The sequence below is a fragment of the Coenobita brevimanus genome, chromosome 95 (genome assembly GCF_032717465.1).
Source record: "Coenobita brevimanus isolate Jiangsu-jjx chromosome 95, ASM3271746v2, whole genome shotgun sequence".
Taxonomy (NCBI): domain Eukaryota; kingdom Metazoa; phylum Arthropoda; class Malacostraca; order Decapoda; family Coenobitidae; genus Coenobita; species Coenobita brevimanus.
Window position 1 is genome coordinate 13430621 of NC_137048.1, and position 16805 is coordinate 13447425.

General features: G+C 43.2%; 1 protein-coding gene across 1 annotated transcript in view; it reads right to left on the minus strand.

Moving 5' to 3' along the window:
• LOC145413247 (G-protein coupled receptor moody-like) overlaps window positions 1–16110 on the minus strand; it is a 65516-nt gene extending 49406 nt beyond the window's left edge. The window contains exons 1-2 of the mRNA XM_080282977.1: window positions 16077–16110; window positions 540–745 (exon numbers count right to left, since the gene is read on the minus strand). Of these exons, the coding sequence (XP_080139103.1) occupies window positions 540–745; window positions 16077–16110 (240 nt within the window). The remainder of the gene's footprint in view (window positions 1–539; window positions 746–16076) is intronic.
• Between the last annotated feature and the right edge of the window lie 695 nt (window positions 16111–16805).

Consider the following 16805-nt stretch of genomic DNA (forward strand, 5'->3'; position numbering starts at 1 on the left):
AGGAAGGAAAGAAGGAAGGAAAGAAGGAAGGAAAGAAGGAAGGGTGGAAATAAAGATGGAAGGAATGAAGGGTGGAAGGATGGAGGGAAGGAAGGAAGAAATGAAGTAATGAATGAATGAAGGATGGAAGGAAGGATGGATAGAGGGAAGAAAAGAAGGATCGAATGAATGAAGGAACGAACTTACAAACTAATGAAGGCAGGGAGAAAGGAAGGAAGGAAGAAGAGAAGGAAGGAAGAGGGAGGAAAGGAGGAAGGAAGGAAGGAAGGAGGGAAGGACGGAAGAGGGAAGAAAGGAGGAAGGAAGGAAGGAGTGTAAGATCAGGAGAGAGAGAATGAAAACTAGTGAAACTGAAAGTGTAAAAATATGGAAGGGTTTTAATAGAACAAGACAAACACAAACACACACACACACACACACACACACACACACACACACACACACACACACACACACACACGACAGAGATAATGACAAAAACATAAAGGAAAAACTGAGAAGCTGGAGCAGAAAACATACAAGTGCCAGACAACCCCTACCTTTTTGCACCTGACGAGGGCGATGATGGTGATGAGGTTGGCCGGGACGCCGAGGACGATGAAGGCGACGCAGCAGAAGACGGCAAAATCCAGCAGGTGTGGAGGGTAGTTGGCGAAGAGCGCCTCTACTCGAGTCCCATTGCTCGAGGACGAGATCTGGAGGCTCAAGTTGTGGGCCAAGGAGGAGAGATAGACGGTCTCCTGATCTCCAAGGGTGAGAAGGGAGCCACTCAAATCTAGGTCTCCATTTGCATTAAGATCTAAGCCTCTTCCGGTGCTTACGGTCAAGGAGTTAGCCTGGCTGACGATGGATGTGGAGTTCTGATCATCCACCTCCTCCTCCACTTCCTCCTGCCTCCCTCCTCCTCCATCTACTCCGCCAGCAGAGCGGAACAGTGCCCCTAGGATGCCCTGACCTTGCCTGACCTGCGTACTGTTTCTTACTGTGTCAAGGAAGGTCATGGTGTGTTTAGCCCCGGTCAGGTACCCCCTAACAAGCGTCCTGTCTTCCTCATCACTTTGGTCATTCACTCCAGGTTCAGAGCTGATGTCTAACTTTCAATCTTCCCCCAGATATCAGAGCTGCCTTTCCCTGTGCTATCAATCCATTTCAGTATTTCATTAGCCTGGATTTCTCTACTGGGGTTCACAGCACTCAGGATGCATGTAACTCTTCCTCTTGTCTCAGCTTCACTTCTTGTATTTACCTTTAACTTCCAAGCTACTGCATCTTTCTTTTCTGTTTTCTTAATTTTTTCTTGGGATTTTCTGTGGAGTTCTTAAAGTATTATCAGAAATCCAATAAACACTTTCTTTTTCATGAATTTCCCTGCTTGCATGCACCTTATCTAGCTTCTAATTAACTTGATCTTTTCTTTGGGCTTAACTACTACTAAACTACTATTAACATCGAAATCCAAGTAACTGGTTTGTGACAGAATACTGCTTCTCTTATTTCACTTACAATATAAGCGACTGGGTCCCATGAGTGGCTTTTACTAACACCACAATCGTTCACTTCACTGTCTGTGTTTCCCACTGCCTATGACCTCCAGTCTTTCAAATGCAGTGTGTCTAGGCATCTTGAAGTGAACGGATCTTGAACTGAGCTCTCTGTTATCTGGCTTTTATTTTTTCTTGGAGGGAACAATCTTGCTGGCTCCTGGCCCTTGGTTCCTTCTTCCTTAAAAAAAAAAAAAAAAAGGATGATTGTCCGCCATTTAAATACGACCGAAATCTGACTTAAGCATTAAAATACGACTTAAATCTGACTTGAAATACGACTGAAGTCTGACTTAAGCATTAAAATACGACTGAAATCTTACTTGAAAACCGACTGAAATCCGACTCTAGCATTTAAATACGACTGAAATCCGACTCAAGCATTTAAATACGACTGAAATCCGACTCAAGCATTTAAATACGACTGAAATGTAACTCAGGCCTTTAAAAACAACTGAAATCTGACTCAAGCGATTTTAAAAATTTGGAAATCTGACTCTAGCATTCAAATACGACTGAAATCAGACTCATTCAAATACGACTGAAATCAGACTCATTCAAATACGACTGAAATCTGACTCTAGCATTTAAATATGACTAAAATCTGACTCTAACATTTAAATACGACTGAAATCTGACTCAAACATTTAAATACGACTGAAATCTGACTCTAGCATTTAAATACGACTGAAATCTGACTCTAGCATTTAAATACGACTGAAATCTGACTCTAGCATTTAAATACGACTGAAATCTGACTCTAGCATTTAAATACGACTGAAATCTGACTCTAGCATTTAAATACGACTGAAATCTGACTCGCGCTGACCTGAGAGGCATTTCAAGGACCAACTTTGGAGAAGGAGGCACAAAGGAGTCTCCCTCACATCTTCGCCTCCTAAACGCAATGCCATCGAGGACAGCGCCACATGAACTAAAAAAATCTTAGTGGATTTTTAACATTTATCTCTTCTCTCACTCCTCCTCTCTCACTTTCACAAACTTCCCCTCCCTCACTCTAATCCTTTCGTCACTGGTCCCGCATCAAGAAGGCTGGTTTTTTTTTTTCTATTTTCATACCTTAGTTAGAAAGCCAGTGGACACAACACGACCATTTTAATAATACTCTCGCATTTTCAGGACTTTTCTCTCAGTTTTCCCTCTCACCTTCAAACCTCCTCTACTTTTCCTTCCGTTGCTTCCTCTTCCTCCTCCTCTTCTTCTTTTTCCACCTCCTCCTCCTCCCACCTCTCCTTCCTCCTTATCCTTTCTTTTCCTTTAATTTAAGGCTGAATTGTCCGACCTTCCTTTCATGCCTCTTCCCCACGCCACTCGCTCAACATTTTCCCTGGAAAAAAAGGGGAAAAGAGGCAATAAATTAAGTGGGCATAAAGAGGGCAACAAGTAAGGAGGGCATTAAGTAAAGAGGGCAATAAGTAAAGTGGGCAATAAGTAAAAGGGGTAACAAGCAAAGAGGGCAATTCAGAACAAAGCTGTTAGAATCATTAATAACCCTGCTATTACTAGCAAACTACCTCCCCTACAAGTAAGAAGGAATGTTGCCTCCTTTGCATTATTTTACAGATATTTTTATGGCAAATGCTCAGACGAAGTTGCGTCCATTGTGCCACCTCTCCATGCCTTCCCTCGCGCTACACGGGCAGCTGGCAGCGCTCATGACTGGAATGTCACTCAGTCATACTCCAGAACTTCTGCCAATCAGAATTCTTTCATTCCCCGAACTGCATCTCTCTGGAACTCGCTTCCCCAGAGTTGTTTCCCTCCAGACTTCAACCTACTGCTGTTCAAGTCTAACTGTTACAGATATTTTATCAACAGAGGACACCAGTAATCTGGTGCATGGATTTTTTTTTTTTTGTTCATTTGTTTTTCCTTCCTCTGTTCTGTTATTAAAAAAAAAAAAAAATTAGCAAAGAGGCAACAAGGAGACGTGCCAAGGCACAGCAAACCCGTCCCCGGCAGTTATTATAGTGGTGACGTATAAACACAACAGGATATCTAGTGAAAGATGTCACATATCAAATTTGAAGTAAATCAGGTGAAAATTGACGATTTTATGCCCATTTGAAATTTTAGACCTGACCCACCTGACACTGACCCCCCTACCGCTAACTGGGGGGGGGGGACCCTCTGATGTAATGAGGCATGTTATAGGATGCAGATTTGAAAGCTGCACCTTTAGGTTTGGGTTTCATGTCGGTATGATGAATTTGAAAGGAGTTATGGCGAAAAAACTATGTTTACAATTTACATTTTGGGAGCCCACAGCCTGGGCCTTGGCCCAGTTTGGCCCAAAATGTAATCAGGTAATCAGGTCATAGCCCATCATCCCTGTAATTTTAGTCAAAATCACACAAGTAGTTTTAGCATAAAGTTGTTAACAGACAGACAGACAGCCAGACAGCCAGACAGACAAACAAACAGACAGAAAGACGAACCAAGTGGAAAAAACAGCCGTCCCCGAGCCCCTTCGGGGGGGGGGGAGGGATAATAAGTAAAGACGGCAATAAAAGGACGGCAAGCAGTACAGAAGGCTAATAAGATGGTACAGATGCAATGAAAAACGAGAGAGAGAGAGAGAGAGAGAGAGAGAGAGAGAGAGAGAGAGAGAATGGGTGTGGCACAAATGAGGAAGGAATAATTGAGAAGGAGAGGGAGAATGAGATGACAACAAACAATAAATTTACGATAAGATTCTTTATTCACAGACATTAGGCAAGAATGGATGATTAATAAATGTTGTAAATAAAGGTGAGAGAGGAGGTAAATGAGTCTGGAATAAAGAGAGAGAAAGGAAGAGAGGAAGATGGAGGGAGAAGATGGGAGGAATTAGAGCAAGAGAAAGGAGTAATGAGAGCAAGAGAAGATGGCAGGAACTAGAGCAAGAGAAGATGGGAGGAATTACAGCAAGAGAAGATGGGAAGAATAAGAGCTTGAGAAGATGGGAAGAATTTGCAGAACATGGGGGGAATTACAGCAAGAGAAAGGAGGAATAAGAGGAAGAGAAAAGAGGAATTACAGCAAGAGAAGATGAGAGAAATTAGAGCAAGAAAAGTGTAATTATCTTAAACTCTATTTGCTGCCAATAGAGTTAAAAATATCTCTCCACCCTGCATACTCTAGTAAAACACACACACACACACACACACACACACACACACACACACACACACACACACACACACACCTCTTTAAAAACGTTAATATTACACACACACACACACACACACACACACACACACACACACACACACACACACACACACACACACACACACACACACACACACACACACACACACACACACACACACACACACACACACACACACACACACACACACACACACACACACACACACACACACACACACACACACACACACACACACCTCTTTAAAAACGTTAATATTACACACACACACACACACACACACACACACACACACACACACACACACACACACACACACACACACACACACACACACACACACACACACACACACACACACACACACCTCTTTTAACACGTTAATATCATACGTACACATGCATTTCTTACACACACACACACACACACACACACACACACAAACAAACACACACACACACACACACACACACACACACACACACACACACACACACACACACACACACACACACACACACACACACACACACACACACACACACACACCTCTTTAAACACGTTAATATTACACACACACACACACCTCTTTAAACACGTTAATATTACACACACACACACACACACACACACACCTCTTTAAACACGTTAATATTACACACACACACACACACACACACACACACACCTCTTTAAACACGTTAATATTACACACACACACACACACACACACACACACACACACACACACACACACCTCTTTAAATACGTTAATATCATACATACACAAGCACTCCTTACACACACACACGCGCACACACACACCACACACACACACACACACACACACACACACACACCTCTTTAAATACGTTAATATCATACATACACAAGCACTCCTTACACACACACACGCGCACACACACACACACACACACACACACACACACACACACACACACACACACACACACACACACACACACACACACACACACACCTCTTTAAATACGTTAATATCATACATACACAAGCACTCCTTACACACACACACGCGCACACACACACACCACACACACACACACACACACACAGAATGAGAGAGAGAGAGAGAGAGAGAGAGAGAGACAGAAGTGTAGCTCTCTCTCACCTCCTCATGACTGTTGAGATGTAGCAATAGCCTAACACTAGAATATGATGCTAGACACGAAGAAGTGCTATGAAATGGATGTAATGCCGCCTAAGTCTCCAACTGAGCTAAGGATGAGTAAAAAAGGTAATAAAGGAGTTAGTAAAGAATAAATCTAATTCTTCTAGGCCAATAAATCTGCCTTCCATTTATATAAGAAAATTATTATTTGAGGTGGAGAGAATCAGTAAGGCATCGCCGGTCTGAAAGGGTTACGTGTAGAGTATCATCATCATCATCACCATCATCATCATCATCATCATTGTAATCATCATTATCATCATCATTATCATCACCATCATCATCATCACCATCATCACTACCATCACCACCACCACCATCATCACCACCATCACCATCATCATCATCACCATCATCATCATCATCATGATCATCACGTCGGCTGCTCCCAATTCTCTCTTCGTTGATGAAATTACTCTCACTACAGAAGTACCTAATTGTACTAAATTGACAGAGTACGTGGTAATTGTAATAAGGGCACTCTCTCTCTCTCTCTCTCTCTCTCTCTCCTCCAAAAAAAGGAACTCGTATTTTTATGAGGACTCGTGACTGGGCATCTGCTTAGAATGAGAGAGAGAGAGAGAGAGAGAGAGAGAGAGAGAGAGAGAGAGAGAGAAAAACCGACACACACACACACACACACACACACACACACACACACACACACACACACATAGGTAGACAGAAAAATGACATACATAAAATAACAACTTCCGGATCACTAATTCGAAATATTAAATAAAAAAGGTAAATACGTAAATTAATACAGCCAGGTACGTCTTAATTAAACACACCTGTCCTTAATAAACACCTGGAGGACCAAAACCTCAATGCTGTTTTTGTTTATAATCGTAATAGAACATCATCTACTTACTTGATGTAGTGCTGCCTACTTCTTCCTTCACCTTTATCATTCTTTTTCTGTGTCTGCCCTACTCGCTTCCTATTTCTCACCATCATCCACTCACTTGATGTAGTGCTGTCTACTTCTTGCTTCACCTTTATCATTGTTTTTCTGTGTCTGTCCTCCTCTCTTCCTATTTCTCCCACCTTTCCAGTCACTTTTTATTACTCTTCTTTCCTTTTCAGGTGGCTTGACATTGAATGATTAGCTTAATGGTTTCCTCTAAGCCAGGAAGCCATTTACAACGCTGGGTGGTAGCCATATAACCAACCCATACGTGTTCCCTACGTGTCAACAAATGGGGTGGCGGAGGGTTAGTGCCCTTCCCTGTCAACCAACTAACTCAAAGACAAACGGCCACCCCTTAGGGGATTATGGCGTCTGGCTATAGATGGATAGATAGATGGACAGATAGATAAACAGATAGATAGATAGACAGACAGATAGATAGTAAATGAAATGCTGACAAGGCAACAGGGGAACATTAGTAATAGGTTTTTTACCTGTTCTTTCTCCCATAAGAGGATTTTATACAGAAGAAATGTACAGGACAAAACTTCTATCTGTCTAACTGTCTATCTATCTTTATCTATCGGTCCATCTGTGTATCTATTTTCTCTACCTGTCTGTGGGTCCGTCTATCTATCTATCTACCTATCTATCCATCAGTACCGACATGTTTGTAAGTATATATCGATCTGTCCATTTGTCTATCTATCTATCTATCTATCTATCCATCAGTACCGACGTGTTTGTAAGTATATATCGATGTGTCCATTTGTCTATCTATCTATTTATCTATCTACAGCCAACGCCGTTATCCCGGAGGCGGTGGTCACGAACAAATCTCATCCATATCTCACTCACCTTTCCACCAAATCCCTCCACCTCGTCCTCAGTCTTCTCCTCCCACGCCACCTCACTCACAAGCACTCTCCTAGTCAGTCTCTATTTCCATACTCCCTCCAGCGATTTATAACACTGAAAAGCCACTAGGATAAAGCCAGGAGCGCCAAGCCAGCCTGCTAATATAAGGCTTAAGCCGGATAAACCCACAAAGCCAGTAGCGGCAGAGAAGAGTAAGGAAGGAAAGGCACTTGAAGAACGGAACCAACTTTGCCACTAAAAGAAAGCTGGCTCTCTCTCTCTCTCTCTCTCTCTCTCTCTCTCTCTCTCTCTCATTCACATACCTCCCCACACCCTAACTCCATCTCATCCTCGGTCTCCTCCTCCCTCTCTCTCACTCCATCTCATTCACATAGCTCCCCACACCATCCCTCCATCTCATCCTCGGTCTCCTCTTCCCTCTACTTCACCATATTCCAGATATTTAAAGAGCTGGTGTTCAGTTTCTCCTCCCTGAGCTGCATTGCATGGAAATCTAATCCCAAACCATCCCCTGAAAGCACCATCCACTTGGAGCATCTTGACTCACTAGACCACTACATCAAGTGAATGGACGGTAGTGATATCAACCCCTTCAAAACCACAGACACAGAAGGGATCAAATTTCTGACGGAACTCGGTAAAGGGTACCTGGGTACAGTCGGGGGCAGACATCACAAGTGTTTGTAACCTTTTTGTAAATATTATATAGTATGTAAATATAGTATGTAAGAAGTAAGTAGTTGTAAGTAGGATCCAAGTAGGGCATCAACGCCCAGTGTTATGTCTATGATGACCGGATTATTGTGTCTACCTTGAGTGATTCATGCCTCTGTGATCGGAACCACCACCCTAGCCAGATGAGAGCCGGCGATCAGTAGCTGTCTATACGGGTCTGGGGATGGACATGGAGTTTGTCCTGTATCGCTGTATATTGATTCAAGACGGTGTTTAATATATTGTCAGAAAACTACTACAAGACTTTGCCTTCACCTGCAAGTGACATAAAGGGGGCCATCGACAGCATTAACATTTGGTGGAAAGCGAGTGGGATAATAGTGAATTACGTCTTCTGTGGGCCGGCTTAGCTGTGTCTGTCTTCCCACGCTACTGTCGCTGCTGTTCTTCCCACGACGACACAGTCTATCTCCGCCCTAGCCTCCAGCCCTGTTTGCAGTCTTGGTGTGAAATCGTTCTGGCAGTTTTTATGTAATTTTGGGAATTTCCTCCACATCAACACCCCACCTATCACCACGCCACTACAGCCAGTGAGCCACATAAGGCTCCTGCTCCTATCAACATACAACCTGCCTTTGCCTGCCTGTGTTCCTGTCCAGCCTGCTGTAAGGGTTAGTTTCAGACCCCACAAACTTCACCCCAGACCCCACTCCAGGAAGCAGCCCCCAACCGCCGCCAGACGCCGTTACGTCATCGTTTTCCCCACCCACCACACACACCGACGTCACCCAGGGAGCATGGCCAGTCACACCGAGCTACGTCACAGTCTCCTGCTCCTATCACCTTCTCGTTCTGCCTAGTGGAGAGCCACCACCCAGTGACGTCACGGACACTTCCACCCAATCACGAGGAGACGAGAGCCTCACTTTTTCTCCAGCCTTGGGACTGACCGCATCTCACTAGAAGTATTTCCTACCTGCATTTTCATGTAATTCCTCATTCCATTACATTGATTAATCCCTTTCTACAGAGAAGCCAAGCTGTCTCTATAGACTGTGATATATTCGCTATTTACTCTCATCCATTCATTGTATTCTCGTCCCTCATTTTTCATTCAGTCAGAATTTTTCGTTCACTCACTCCTACTTCACCCCATTTTCTCCCACTCATACTTAGCTGTAAATAATGCATTCATTTTCACTCATATTAATTGTATATATGTCATTTCTTTACAAAGTACAAATATTTTAATTTATTTATTCCCATTTATTCATCCATTTGTTCATTTAGTTTCGTTTGCTTACTTCCTACTCTGTTAATCTCCTTTTTTAAAAGGGTAGATCACTCACCTATTGAACCTGACGGTAACACAGATAACGCTGTATGTAGTGATAATGTAAATCTTTGCAGTGGCAGATGTTATACCAAACCAACCGTAAGTTCCATACCTGTTTCTACTACACCTGTTACTCCTACCCTAAATCCAAATATATTACCTCCAGATACTCTGTCATCTTCTCCAACTGATTCTCCTGAAACCACTCAGTCTTCTCCACAGTCTTTATCCCTCCCTACTACTACACATACACACACCACTACCGCCACGACACTTCCTTCCCACACACCGTCTCAGTTCACTACCGTGCCTACTTCCTCACCTTTGCAGTCTCACCCTCTTCTTACGATGGCGACTCAGAACTCTCCACCTCCCCAATCCATAAATTTGAATGATGTGAATAGACCCAAATTTACAGGAGAGGATAGTACCGTACTGTTTCGATTTACGATTTCCTCAGAGAGGTCGAAAACGACATTCATAATCGCCAGATTGTAACTGAACCCTTGAAAGTTTCATATCTTCTCAGTCGACTCCATCATGGCAGATCATTAATAGGAGCTGCTATTTTGCGGGGCACTTCGAAGATTGTCAAATGTTTGACACGTTTCGCCAACGGCTTATTCAGTACTGTTGCCAACATTCCAATTCTGCATCCCTTATAGGATTAACTAATCTCCTCAAGCAAATGCAGGAAGACATGAAGGTACCTCCCCAACATGCAAAAGTAATTGAGGCAGCCGCTACTATGAGGGTGACGAGTTCAGAGTTGCGCCAATTATTCCGTGGTACTCAATGGGTAACACAACACAACAGGGAGATCATGATTACATTAAATAATTTTGCAGACTTGTTCAGTTACTTTAGATTTCTAAATTGGCTTTCGGACTCCCCAAAACAAATAGCACTACAAGTTGGCTTTAAACCAGGAGACAAAATAATGGATATTAGTAAGACAATCAATGAAAGGTCAGGAACAGACTTCACTCACCAGGTCGATTCTTACAGTTCACCCTCTCCCTCTGCAGGTGGTACTGCGAGAGTACTACACACCAGCATCACTTCATCTGATTCCTCTCGTTCGCGGCCAACTACAAGAACCAAACCTAGTAATCGATCTCACTCACACTATCGTTCACCTTCTAGCGTTCGTGACAATTCAACTCTGCGATGAAGCAAACAATCCTCAGTTGTGTGCTGGCACTGTGGTAATGTAGGTCATCGAGAATCTAGCTGTGCACGCAAAGAAAGACGTTTTCGCTCACGGGAACGCCCGCACGCACCTTCGCGGTCCCGATGTCTAACTTGCAAGTACCATAAGAATAGCACAACTCACTCCACAGACGAGTGTCGTTACCTTAAGAGCCGTCAGTCGGGGGAAGACGAGCGCTCGGATCGGAGAAATGTAACCTAACAGTAGAAGATCCGCCGGTGTCTGAAAATAAGGTAACAGAAAATCAACTTCCCATTCGTCAGGTAGGACCTATAACATCTTCAGGCTTAGTCATTCTAGGATGGAGCGAAGGGGTACAAAGCTCTTTCTTTATGGACAGCGGATCTATGGTAAATCTAATCTCAGATACCTCTTTAAACAACATCAGGATAATAACTAAAAGAGTTGGGCTCCTCGAACCACCTGACATTCGCCTATGCGGTGTGGATGGCTCAGAATTTCAGGTCAAAGGAAAGATCACACTAGAAGTACAACTTGATAAAGCCTTAAGACCTTTTGACGTAGAGTTTCATGTCACTAATGATCTTAAGTACCCAGCGGACACTCTCATTGGCTTTTCGACAGTGGCCCAAGAAGCCATTGCTCTCCTCCCTGCTTCTCGTTGTGTACATGTCAATGGTTTCCCAATATCTAGTATGGAATATCCACGTCCGGTACTTTCCCAAACCGACTCAGTTATTAAGTCTCACATGATTCCAACAGTAGTCAAGAGTAACCAAATACACACGCCGTTACCTGAACAGCCAAGTACACTACCATCTAGTACTACATCCTCTGAGCATTCAACTGTGGATCGTATCAACCCCTCTGACAGTGGCACACTCGCCGACTCAGACACGTCTCATTTAACTACCTCAGATAGTGTGATTGATGTTTTACAACACGCAGAGATAAGACGTGCAGTAACAAATCAGAGCACAATTTTGTTGCGACACAAGCTTACCAAAGTCTCTGTTCGTGTTGTGGGTGCGAAAGCAGGAGTGGATGTACTAACCTTACCTGAGACGTGTTGTATGAATGGCTTAGCTTATGAGTCAGCGTTATGTACGGTGCTGGAGGATGGTTTATGCTACTTGTATATTGTAAACACAACAAACACCTTACGAATGGGAACACAGATTGGCGATTTCTTGGTATACCCAGCGGCCATACATGTTATAGGATTTTCCATACCCTGTTGCTGATGTGTGCTCAGTTGCTCAGTCCACCAATATTCCATCTAATCTTGAATCTCATGTGAAACAAAGTGATTTCCCGGAACACCGACATCAATTAATTAATCTCTTGCCAGACTATCGCAAAATAGTAGCCCTACCCTGTGAGAATATGGGCAAGACAAATTTGGTAAAGTATAATATTACATTACAGCCTGGAGCTCAGCCAGTATATATACCTGCCTACTGTTTACCACATAGCCAACGTCAACAAGCCGATCGTCTTATTCAGGACATGTTGGATAAGGAGGTCATTGAACACTCTGATAGCCCATCGAACAGCCCACTATTTCTGGTTCCAAAGAAAGGTGGTGAGTTACGACCAGTCATAGATTACAGACGCGTGAATGCACTGACTGTCCCAGACAGATTTCCAAATCCTGTACTCACTAATTGTCTGGAATCCTTAGGCGAGAACAATTGTGTTTTTTCCTCCCTAGATCTTTTAAGTGGATATTGGCAGGTCGACATGGAAGAATCATCTCGTCCTATCACTGCCTTCAGTACTCCATCCGGTCATTACCAATTCTGTAGACTTCCATTCGGTTTGAGAAATATACCTTCAGCATGCATGTGACTAATTCATACAGTTTTCGCTGGCATGATAGGTCACTCAGTTTTTGCTTATCTAGATGATGTCATAATCGCTAGTCACTCGGTGAAGGAACACTTAGAAAAGTTAGCCAAAGTGTTCACTAGACTCAAACAAGCCGGACATAAGATCAAACTATCAAAGTGTGACTTTTTACGTAAGAAACTCCAATTCCTAGGACATGTTGTTGACGCTCACGGAATTCACACATCAGATGACAAGGTTAGAGGCGTGACGAATTTCCCAACTCCAACCAACACCGACGCTGTACGCAGTTTCCTCGGTCTCAGTGGGTATTATAGAAGGTTCATTAAAGGGTACGCCCAGATAGCTGTGCCGTTAACAAAATTGTTAAAGAAGGATGTGTCTTTTGTGTGGGCTGATGAACAGGGAACCGCATTCACAACACTGAAAACTGATCTAGCACAATCACCAGTTTTGGCATTCCCTGATGATTCTAAACCATTTCTTCTCTGTACTGATGCTTCCAGAGTAGGTCTAGGTGCCGTTCTCATGCAATATGACTCCGAAGGAAGGAAATGTGTCATTGCCTATGCTAGCCGTGTGCTAAACTCACTGGAAAAGAATTACAGTGTAACTCACTGGGAAGCCCTTGCCGTGGTCTGGTCCCTAAAACATTTCCGTGACATCATCTACGGATATCCTGTTCACATCCAAACAGACCATCTTCCCTTATGTGACTTGTTTCGGGGATGTAACCTTACTGGTCGACTTGCACGTTGGGCAGTCACTGTGACTGACTATAATCCGACATTTGAATACGTTCCTGGAAAATCCAATGTCATAGCCGATGCCCTCTCGCGACATGTTGCCACAGTCTCAACCGGTTGTGATGTAAACATGGCGCTCAATTATGACACACTACATAGGTTCCAGCATGAGGACCCTGTATGGTCACAGGTCATATATTTCCTAGAGTCAGGCGATGATTCTTCTCTGCCAAAGTTACCAGTCCCTGTATCAGATTCTTCTTCAACAATGAATTGCTCTATAAAAACTCAGTACTGAAAGGTAACAACGTACCTCATCGCGAAGTTAAGCAACTAGTCATTCCAACAGACTTAATTCCTGCTGCCCTCCATTTAATCCACGACACCCCTCATGCATCACACCCTGGCAAAGACAGAAGCTTACGGTAAGCACGTCTGTCATATTATTGTCCCACTATGCGAAAGGATATAGAAGCGCACTGCAATGCATGTTTATCATGTGCCCATCACAAGGGGACAACCTGTCAACCTGCTCCTATATTGCAATACCCAGCACCATCAAAACCTTGGAAAACTGTCTCTCTTGATCTTCTGAAGCTGCCTCGTACAGAATCTGACTTCGTTTATCTGTTAGTGGTAGTCGATCATTTCTCTAGATTTGTTGTCTTAGTTCCATTGCGTGAAAAGTCTGCTAACGCAGTAGCACATGCCTTTATTAATTCAGTTATTTCCCCTTTCACAACACCAGAAGTAATTTCAACTGATAACGGGTCAGAGTTCAATAATTCAGTTCTGGAAGAAATTTGTCTTTGATACGGAATTAAGAAATCCAATATAGTGGCCCATCATCCAGCCTGGAATGGCCTAGTAGAGCACCGGAATAGAAAGATTGGAGAGTCTGCGTCACATAGTAGGAGATCAGACTTCCACCTGGGATGAATGGATTCCACAGATAGCTGCTTCAATTAATTCATCCATCAATAAGTCAATAGGAGAAACACCATTCTTCATCATATATGGCTTTGACAAAAGACTACCTTATTCACTGTCGCAATCCAAATCCGATCCAATATACGACTAGGATAACTATGTGCGAGTCAACCTGTCCAACTTCCAGAAAATTCATAAATATGTTCAGGATAATCTGGCCCTTACAAATGAGGGGATGGTATATAACCAACATGCCGCTGCCACAGATGTTACCATCCAAGTAGGTGACTTAGTTTTTGCCTTAGGTCATGACAGAGAATCAAAACTAAACAGTAAATTCTTGGGTCCCTTCCGTGTCATATCTCGTAAAGGTAATAAGTTTGAATTGAGAGATCTGCACAAGGCAGAGACGACATGGGTGCATGCAGATCATCTCAAACGTGCATCAGAACGCATAGTTTTGGAGGAACCACTAAGAGAGATCACATCCCCACAACAAATTCCTACTCAGCCTTCTTCCTCTTCTCTAAACCTTCCTTCTGACATTACTATTCAGCCTTCCCCTACTGTTAATGACTATCGTGCCAAGTTGCTTTCTGCCACTTAGTCTCATGCATAACTTTATCATCTCATACTGTCGTTAACATCTGTATCAACATCACCTCTAAGATCACCTCATTTTATAGGAAAGATGCTGTAGGTCTACATGCTGACAGTGCTGACTCTGGTTGGGTCTGGATCAGGTGAGGATGATGGTGCAGTACGGCCCGGGGCCTTGGTTGGCGCAGGAGGCGAGGTAATGGTGGTAAAAGACATCGTCTCATTGCGCTACGACTTAGAGCTGCTGGCCGCTGTGGCCATCGCCCTGCCTGACCTTGCACGTCAGCTAGACGACCTGCAGGGACTCTTGTCAGAAATTAAAAATCGCCATCCCAATGACACATTATTGTACACACTCTACTTACCCATCTGCTGGAAATTAGATTATATTCGTTATCAGTTCAACCATCTTCAAGATTCCTTCCCTCACCAAACGCCTGTGGGTCGCTCACGAGTGAAACGTGGACTTTCTGACCTTGGAGGAGAAATCCTCAGTGGATTATTTGGTGTGGCGACTAACCGTGACCTTTTTGGTTTCAAAAGGGACTTTTGAACTCCCAAGTTTCTAGCGTAATTCGTATTTTAGTCAATGCTGTCGATAGTCGTGTGACCCTAGATTTATTATCTTTCTCTGACCTTCGTTCTACCTTGGAATGGGCTCACTCAACATTCGGCTTGTCTCCTATGATTCCATTTTCCTCTTTAGAACACTACTACCCAATACTAGAAGCCACATTCCTTACTAAAGATATAATTGTTCATATTCCTCTTCGTTCTTCCATCATACTCGATCTCTTTCACATCATTCCTTTTCCCTTCTGGTACAATAACTCCCCAGTACAAGTCTCTGTCTCTTCAGAGTACCTACTTCTCTCCCATGATCATCTCTATATTGCCTTCCTTTCCTCAAGTGACCTCGGTAGATGTGCCCTTCTCACACCCAACTCTCGTGTTTGTGCTGCGTACCTCCTAACAATTTTTCCTGGCACCGTTGCTCCTTGCGAATCTGTCTTAGTCCGTAACTTCTCAGTACAACCTGTCTGTACCTTTGTTCCGACTCCCAAAGGCCAGGTACACCATGCTCATCTAAATCACATCCTCTATTTCTTCTTTAGTAACTCAACTCCTGTCCGGCTCATTTGTCCAGGGACCCCTGTCCGTCTCATTTGTCCAGGGACCCCTGTCCGTTCACTATCCGCAATTGGTTTATATAAGGCCCCTGATTACTGTACAGTAAAGTCTGAGTCTATAATAGCCCATGCCACACATTATCACATCGCACTCCGCTCCCACAAGTATGACATCTTCAAACCTATTAATACTACCTTTCATCTACCAACAGACAATCTTTCTATCACACCAGAAAACCTACGTATGTTGAACTACTTAAACAATTCTAATTTTATTATGAACCAGTTCTCTTCAGCTTTTAACCGCTCCTGGTCACATCCAGTCTTTGTATTTCCTCCGGTTGTCTTATGTTTTCTAGGTTTTATTGCAATTGTTTGTATCCCGTATTATTGTCTCAAGCGAATAGACAAAAGGTTGCATGAGATCCGTGTAGCAACAAGGTTAGTGCGACAACCAAAAGACCTGGAAAATGGTAGTTCTGAGTAAAACTCATTTTGTGATTACATATATATATTTGTAAATTGACCAAACCTATATGTTTATGCTATTTTCCCAACGTGGCCATGTACTGTAAATATATTAATCCTTTCTTACATCCAGCTTTGTGAATTATGTAGCAATATCTCATTTATTATAGTACTCCC